Source organism: Pelodiscus sinensis, chromosome 1, assembly GCF_052426305.1.
Source record: "Pelodiscus sinensis isolate ZL-2025 chromosome 1, ASM5242630v1, whole genome shotgun sequence".
Lineage (NCBI taxonomy): Eukaryota > Metazoa > Chordata > Testudines > Trionychidae > Pelodiscus > Pelodiscus sinensis.
In genome coordinates, this window is record NC_143052.1 from 230,536,644 (window position 1) to 230,545,753 (window position 9,110).

General features: G+C 40.8%; 1 protein-coding gene across 3 annotated transcripts in view; it reads left to right on the plus strand.

Moving 5' to 3' along the window:
- The window catches only part of CYFIP1 (cytoplasmic FMR1 interacting protein 1), a 122,272-nt gene extending 121,282 nt beyond the window's left edge, over positions 1 to 990 (plus strand). For all 3 annotated transcript variants that reach the window (XM_075916231.2, XM_075916234.2, XM_075916221.2), the window contains exon 31: positions 274 to 990. In XM_075916231.2, coding sequence (XP_075772346.1) covers positions 274 to 438 — 165 coding nt within the window. In that variant the 3' untranslated portion in view covers positions 439 to 990. The remainder of the gene's footprint in view (positions 1 to 273) is intronic.
- The last annotated feature ends 8,120 nt before the right edge of the window (positions 991 to 9,110 follow it).

Genomic DNA, 9,110 nt, shown 5'->3' on the forward strand with positions numbered 1-9,110 from the left:
GTTTTTCCGGAAAAGCGGCTGATTTTCCGGAAAAACTTGCCAGTCTAGACACAGCCTCATAGTTTACCAAGACTACACACCACTCTTGGAGCAGATTTAGGAGACTTGGCACCGTTTTCTCTTTCTGTTACCCACAGTGGCCATATTAGGTCATACCACGGGGTCCATCTAGTCCAGTATCCTGTCGTCCAACAGGGGTCAATGCTTTTATCAACAGTTGGTCCTGATTTTTATCTCAAAGCTTTTTCTGAATATACATTTTTTACATTGCAGCCTTTGAAGAAAATGGTGGAGAGAATTCGCAAATTCCAGATCTTGAACAATGAGATAATTACTATCTTGGACAAGTATTTGAAGTCTGGTGATGGAGAAGGTACACCAGTGGAACATGTACGCTGCTTCCAGCCCCCTATCCATCAATCTTTGGCGAGCAACTAAGTGTGGATAGACAACCTTGCATTTTACTTTAGCAGCAGTTCTTCTGTACCTAGTTCAGCTTTAAGATTAAGAGGAGAAAAACTCCTGTAAGGAATATACCTTAATCTGTATTTCAGTATTTCCTGTGCCTTTTGAATGGTGGTGCTTTGTCATTTTCAGTCTCCAAGGACAATAATTGTATACAATCCATACTTATTTTTCTAGACTAATATTTTATATACTTGATAAAAAGGCTTTTTGTCTTACAAACCCTTCTGCATCCTTCACCTGATGTGATCATTTTAGACTGGATTGGTTCAAACGGTTTATCCTTATCAGCAAATTATTAGGGTGGGTGAAAAAAACGTGGGGTTTTTTTGTAGAAACATTTTTTAAAAATTGATCATAATTGTTTGTATTAGAAATGCAGTAATTGCTTGCTTGGTCTTTATAAAAAGAATCCTGCTGGTATTTTGTGAATAATTTTTGTAATCAGTTGGATTTTTTTTCTTGGTAAAATTAAATTGCATCCTGTGATTAATGATTATGGAAATAAAGGCTAATTAATTACAATTCTCACTTTTTAAATAGTGATTCTTTCACTTGGAGGTGGTTGATACTATGAACTTCAGCGTGGGAGCCTATCTCTCACTGTTTCTCAAACCATATCAAATTAGTTTTCTGGTTTGAGGTGGTTATTTTAAAATGAAAGTTTTCTTTCCAAATTGATAAGTAATCTGTTTTAAAATTATTTTTGAAAGGTATCCTTGCATAGACTGAGCTATTGTAGTGTCTCTCACTATGCTTAGCTTTAATGATACTAATCATTACTATGGGAGAATATTTCAATCTTATTGTATTACGAGAGAGGTCCTAAGCAACACTAGATAAATCTAACTCCGTTTTTTCCTTCACTTAAATCATTGTTCTGAGGTGGGAGATGGGGTCAGAATGCAGGCTCCCCGTGGGGAAGAGAGGATTACCCCAGTGATCTCTCACTGCAGCAGCTTGGGACCAACTGAGAAAAGCACCTCTGACTGCTGCAGCAGGCACATCCAGGGGAGTTGTGCAAACAAACGCTTTCAAATATATCATAGATAGCTGTCTCTTTCTTCATCCCTGCCCCTCTGCTGCCTCAATAGGGTTATAGGTGCCCCAGTCCCCCATCTCTGGCCCATTGCAGGCCCCTCCCATGGTCATTATACTGTACAATTGTCCTTGCTTTCCATCCCATATCCCCTGCTGCCCCCATGTGGCCATTACATAGTAGATCCTTCCCTTTTCAGTTTGAGAACTAATCCCATTCCAGGCACACCATCCCATTTTCCTGGCACAACCAAACACTTTTCTTGCTTTAAGTTATGATAAAAGGAAGCTTCATACCGAATTTGGTGGTCCTAGCTCTTAGGCTGTGTCTACACTGGCATGATTTTACATAAAAACATGCTGTCTGTCTACACTGGCGGGAGTTCTTGTGCAAGAACACTGACATTCTAATGTATGAAATCAGTGCTTCTTGTGCAAGAACTATGATGCTCCCGCTCAGGAAAAAGCCCTCTTGCATAACTGTTCTTGCGCAAGAGACCAGTGTAGACAGGCAACATGAATTTCTTGCGCAAGAAAGCCCGATGGCTAAAATGGCCATCGGAGCTTTCTTGCGCAAGTGAGCGTCTACACTGGCACGGATGCTTTTGCGCAAAAGCACATCTCTTGCGCAAAGGCACATGCCAGTGTAGACACTCTCTTGCGCAAATACTTTAACGCAAAAACTCTTGCATTAAAAGTATTTGCGCAAAATCTTGCCAATGTAGAAGTAGCCTTACAGTTTAGGAGGGGTTCTTGAACAAACAGATGGACAAACTCTCAAATATAACTAGTCCAGTGGCACTTTAACAGGTTTATTGGGGCATTGGAGCATAAGCTTTTGTGAGCTATAACTCACTTTCTCAGATGCTGAAGAGAGGAAGTGAGATGTAGCTCATGAAAGCTTATGCTCTAAAGACTAGCACATTTATTTGGATATTAAAGTGCCACCAGACTCCTTGTTTTTGCTGAAGCAAACTAAAACTGCTACCTCTCTGAAATCTCTCAGGGTATGTCTACACTTGCAACTTATTTTGAAATAGAGATGCAAATGTAGGCATTCGAAATAGTAAATCCAGGATTTAAATATCCCCCACTTCATTAGCATAATTGCGTCCGGGTGCTATTTTGAAATCGCGCTATTTCAAAATAAAACGCCCTGTGTAACCGTGTTATTTCGAGAAAAAAACCCTTCTCTCAAAATAACTGGTAAACCTCATTGTATGAGCAATAACAGTTATTTTGAGAGAAGGGTTTTCTCTCGAAATAATACGGATACACGGGGCGTTTTTATTTTGAAATAGCGCCTGGATGCAATTATGCAGGGGATATTTAATCCCGGCTTCATTGACTATTTTGAATGCCTAAATTTGCATCCTTATTTCAAAATAGGGTGCAAGTGTAGACATACCCTCAAATATATAGTACATCCTGTGAATCCTACCTCAGTAAGTTTGTAAAGCTTCTTTAACAACTGTACAATCCAAATTAAAGCAACATGATCAGGGACCCCTCCAAAGTCTGAGTTTAAGCCTGTTGCTCTCTGGTTTTACAGCTTTGTCAAATTGTACAGGTCACAACAAGTATTCTTCTAATAGCTATAACAGCATGTTAGATATTCTTAGGATGGGAATGGAATGGCTAATGGTGTATGCTTGGACAGAGCAAGTGGTAGTGAAGCTGCTCTTTCTACCCATAAGAAATTCTTCTGAGGTTATATCCCTTATAGCCAATGATGGGGGAGACCAAAACAACAGGACCAAGTAGTATTCTAGCACCTCTCTCCCTAGCCTGCCTGCATAATAAGACCTTTTCCCTGCTTTCAAGTCCTGACTTGTTTTGAAAAACTGGAAGCCAGCAGGAATCCAGAAAGGTGCAAAAGTGAGTCAGCTAGGCATGGAGATGAGGCAAGTGATTAGGAATACATTAAGTATGAGACCATCTTAAATAGCTGTAGAAGAAAATTTTTCTTGAGGTTACACAAACAAGGATTAAAGTGAAGAATAAGCTAATTTTTAGTAATTCTGTGCTGGAAAGATGGGGGGCTGGTTACTCAAACTTGCATTACCCTAACTAGAAATAATCCATTTTTCAATGTATGTGTCTACCTGACCTGGTGCTTTAGAATAAAAAAAAGTCTCACATAAATGTTCTTTAAACTTTTCTGATGGGAGAGTGTGGTGGAAGCTCAGGGTAACTGTGGGGGAAGAAAGAGGAGGAATACACTTGCATGGGGTGCAGTAATTCCCTTATTTTGTGCTCCATCTCTATTTTATGCAGTACATTCTACCTTGATACTACAGGAACAAAAAAAACCTTATCTACAGTGTCACTCTTCCTTGGTGCTGTGTGTTGCACCTGAAAATTCTACTGAAATTTCTAATGCTTTAGCTCTTCAAAGTACCATACAAAGGTCAATTATGATGAAAGATAGAGGCAGCAATGTTTCATGTCACCACTATTTAAAATTATCAAATTAAGTGACCTGGCTGAGATGCACTATAGGCCATGAAGCCCCCACTCACAGACCAAGCTGAAACCAGGATTAAAACTGTCCTCAGACACCCAATTTAGGCCTTGACTTCAAGAATTTTTTTAAATGCATGTTAAAATCCAAGCGTGGGCAATGCATAATGCAATTCCTACATGTCAACCTTCAAGTTTCCTTCAACTATCTAATGTTTAAAAGAATGTGTAGTCACAAATAACATTTCAAAGGCACCTGAAACTCAAGTCTTCAAAATTGACTAACGTTTAAGGGTGTAAATCCCAGTGAAAGTCAGTATAACAAGACTTTCCACAGTATAATGCTGTAACTATACTGGTATAGCTAAAACATTACAACCCATTCATGGCTGACTAGGAGCCTACAGCAATACAAATAAACATCTTTATAATTTATTTGTTATTCCAGTACAGGAATAAGCTATACCAATAAAAGGCACTTCTTTACTTTAAAACTATATCTATACTAGGATTTGGACCATTTTATTATCCCCCATCAAAACAATTGTGTGTTAATGGACCAGGGTCTTTGGAGCTTAACACACTTTTGACCATAGAATTTAATATCTTAAATTACTTGTGCGTTTTGGGAACTTCTACCCTCAACCTCTAAACATCTTTCTCCATATAAAAAATGAGGGTAAGTGGGAAAGTTCTTCAAGTGGATCTGCATATTCTCACATATGAGTCTTACACATCCTATTAGTGCCTCACAGAAGAACTTTCTCCAACTAGTTTCTACCATTAGAATACTCGTGCCCCCACCTGCAGTTCCCCTCAACATCCCTAACCATATTGAGAGTGAGGTTGTGTGTGGGTCCCAGTACCCTCTACTACTTCAATTACTCTCAACTGCTGTGACAAAATACAATTAACAGCTCTGGTTCATTCAGATGCCAGCTTTTCTTCATTCTTACTCTCTTGATAGCTGCAGTTTATGCTTTACTGGTAAGTAGAGAGTGGTGTTCGCTGGTAGCTCAGTTCCAGATTACGGTGGAACTGGAAGAGCTGGGATTCAGGAGATGTGCTTCATGACTGGTCGTCTTCCTGGCATAGGATGATCATATTAGATACCTGAACTGCTTAGGCAAGGATCATTCTCCTGCATGTTCCATCTACTGGATTTTCATGCCCAAATCTGCTCAAGAGAGGCAGTAAAGATTGCAAGTGCTTCTCCTTAAAGAGGAACGTGAAGCTCCAGGCACTCATCTGATCCAAGGCCTGATGCCAGTAGGCTTGGCTCCTGTGACTTCTTCCAGCAAGTCAAAGCACTTCAAAGGTTTCAGGCAACTGGAACTTTCTTGCGTCATGTTTCGAATCCTGGGGCTCAAGCAGTCAGGTTTTTGATGGCAGTGTTGGTAGAAAAAGGCCAATCAACTGCCATAGAAATTGGAGCCATGTTTGCTCCAGCTATGTTGGTTCTAAAACAGGCAGCAAGGGAGTAAGACTGTCACTGTCGGATGTGACAGGGTAAGGGATTTTTAATTTTGTTGGATCATTTTCTATTGGCAAGAGAACATTTTCTATTGGCAAGTTACACCAAGCTCTTTTTCACAGTTAGGTTGTTAGAACACCAGATCTCACATGTCAGATTTGTTGGATCCATCCAACTCTGTCATGGCCTCTCCAGATCAACTCCAAAACCCAAGCCAGTTTTGGCTTCAACATTGAGAACCAGTGGCATTTCATTGCATCCTGCACTATCCTTCACTTCAGCCGCAACCTCTGCTTTGGTTCTGGTTCCATCTTCAGATCTGATGCGGAGTCTTTAATGGCAGATGTTCGTTTGGCTTCTGAGCATTCTTCCAATCGGAGTAAGATTGTGGAAGGGGTTGATGTTTGTTTTCACCCGAAAAAAGGAAGAGAGTGGATTATTAGCCTCTCCTCTGATCTATCTAGACTTCCTCCTCCAATATCTCCATTAGAGCTTTCTCTCTTGTTTCTCTCCACACTCCACAACAGTTGCTCTCATCTGTGTGGTCCAGTACAGATCCTAGGCTGGATCCATGTTTAGAGGAGGATAAAGAAGCAACTCCATTGCTCCTAGTTCATGCCTCCTTTTGCTCCTTCTCCTGTAGGTTTGTTCTGAAATCAAGCTGCTGGGGAGTGGTGGTTCAATGGGCACTGCTATAGGGTACGCCTTGTAGATGGAGAGGTCAGGAAGTTTCATCTATAGTGGATCTGGCAACTGAGATAAATCCTTAGATCCAGTTCCACTGGACCCATCCATGTCTCAGGCAGTAGCACCTGATTCTCTACATAAAAGGAAGATGAGGTGATTGTATAGTCTTGTTCAAAAAGAGCTGACTCAGACTTACAGTCCTGATTTATCACCAGATGAGCCTGTGAGAGTGGTGTCTGCCTCTTTCCCTTCTGAAACACTACAGTTCCATGACCTGATGGGCCACTCAGCATCCATATTGAATTTACCTTCAAGTAACCATGGAGACTTCCCATCCAGAGTTTGACATTCTTAGGATTCCTTCAAGAGTAGGATGTCCTTACAAATTTTTGATGCCCTGCTGGAGCCTGCTAGGCTGTTAAGAAACAGAAGTTGACTAGTTTCCAAGAAGACAAACAAATCCTATCAGATACTAACCTGGGTAATGTTTATATTTTCACACCCATTCTGTGCCTTACTAGTACTACGTTCAGAGATGCTAAAGGAAGAGGTAGGAGGGGACATGCAAGTGAGTTAACAGACCCTGATTGAAGAAGGTAAGATCTATAATATGCATGTTCATCTTGAAGAACACCAGTTACAAATATCCCACCTTCATTTACTCATATGTAATTCCACTTGTAGTTATTCCCCACCATTGAGCAAGAAATATGAGGCCTTTCATGGTTTCACCTACCCAGGAAAAAAAACAACACAAGGCTCTGTCAATCATAGCTTCAGGATAAGGCCCTTTGGCTGTTGCTCTTTTTTGGTTCTATCCTATGATTTCCCCCCTTAATTTAATTTTTCATTCTGCTTTATACCTGGAAATAGAGAAGAAAAAAATCATTAAAAGGCATATGATAAAAGAAGTGAGGCTCAGGTGAAGCACTTAAGGAAACAAGGAGCCAAAAAAAAATTGTAGGAAGGGAATGGACTAGTTAAGTGTTTTTTATTTAGCACTTGCCTGACACAAGATCTGTAAAAGGATGCAGACTATCTAGCCTTAAGTATATCTTGTAGGGCAGAAGAATGTACAATAGATGCCTGTTGCAGAGAAGAGGTAAATTCCTAACTACAAGCCTGATTTGCAAATTATAATAGAATTTGGGGATTCCTCTCTGCCCCATTGAAAACTGATCCCTGCTCTCTACACTACAAAATTAATTCATTATAACAACATCACTGAGAGGTATGAATCATCTATACTGCCTGGGCAATGTAGTTCTAATGATCTAAGACACAACTGTAGACAACACTTATTTGGCAGGGGAGCTTCTTCTGCTGACAGCTACCTCTTCTCACAGAAGTGATGTTATTAAGCCAACAGCAGGGTTCTGGCCTTGTCACGTTATTGGATTTTAAGGGATCACACAGAGTTTTTGTTGTTGTGTCTGTTAATGAGATTAGAGGAATGCTGAAGGATGGAGTCTTGTTTGATTTATAATGTCTTTTGCTTTGCCCAGTATGAGATGCTGTTATTTATGCTTTTCTTTGAAGGTCCTTGTAAAGATTGTTTGTGTGAAAGTGTTATGTATGTGTTGAGATAGAGGTGCGAAGGTTATCCTCAGGGCCAGATGGCCAAGAAAGGAGGGGCGAGGTGTGGGTGAAGTCAGACTTGTTGGTATCAGAGGAACCATCAGTGCATACAAAGATTGATCAGATTGATGACTCGAAAGTGGAGCGAGCACCCCCAAAAGACAATTGATTACAGGATGAGCTTTTTGGAGATGTTTTGGCAATGATTAACATCAAAAAGATAACCCACCGGACACAAACTGGCACAGTGAAATCCATAAACTTCAACAGAGAAAAGGATTATAAAAGCAAGGTGCTCTGCTATGGAACTTTGGGTCCATCTTGTCACCAACACCAGGAGAGCATCGGATCACGACCAACATAGCCCAGCTCTCCCTCTGTGATTGATCTGGCTGACCACTAGATTGATCAAGACTCTGGATTAGTAACTATAACATCGTCTGGAGGGAATGTGTATATGGCATTTGTGTGAGTGACTGAAAAGCATATGCGACTGTTGTATTCTCAATAAAAGATCTCATGTGCTTTGTTTAAGCATAACAGGTGTTTGCCTCAAGGTATGTACAAAGGGGGCCATGTGAGATGTCAAATAAAACCTTATGTTCTACTGATTTTATGTATGTTACTCATGTACTTGTATGCTATCTGTATGTGGAGTTATATGTACTCTGTGTAGATGCTGGAAGATTCTGTGTCTGAGACAGAGCAATGGGCAAAGAATGTTCAGCCAGTAACTACGCTAATTAGCAAGGCCCCAGGGACAAAGCTCTCTGAGAGCCCGATACACACCTGAGGAATGCATTTGGAAATCTGGATGCCTGCAAACCAGCCAGTATCTGATGACTGCTCACATAGGACACAGGGATAGATCACAGGGCCATGTGACCTGCTCTGGCCAGGAAGATGCCAGGAGAAGTATATAAATAACATATGGTAATCTCAATCTGGCCTTCAATTTTGCTCCTGATTCCAGATGCAGCCTTGCAAAGAACAGCGAGACGGGAAGAATCATGGGCCCATCCTGACATCGGATGTACACCTGAGACTTTTAAGACAGCAGTTTATAACATCTAGGCTAACACCCTGCATCGAGAACTGGGTGATTCGGTGAATGTAATATATTCTCCTTAACCTTACTCTCATGCTTTTCTTTCTTTTATTAATAAACCTTTAGGCTACGTCTACAATGGCAGCTTCTTATGCAAAAAGTCTTCCACAAGGGTGTGTCTACACTGGCATGTGCTTTTGTGCAAGAGCATCTATGGCAGTGTGAAATAGTGACTGTGCAAGAAAGCTCTGATGGCCATTTTAGCCATAGGGGTTTCTTGCGCAAGAAGTTTGTTGCCTGTCTACACTACCCTCTTGCGCAAGAGGGCTTATTCCTCGTGGGGAGAGGAATAACTCT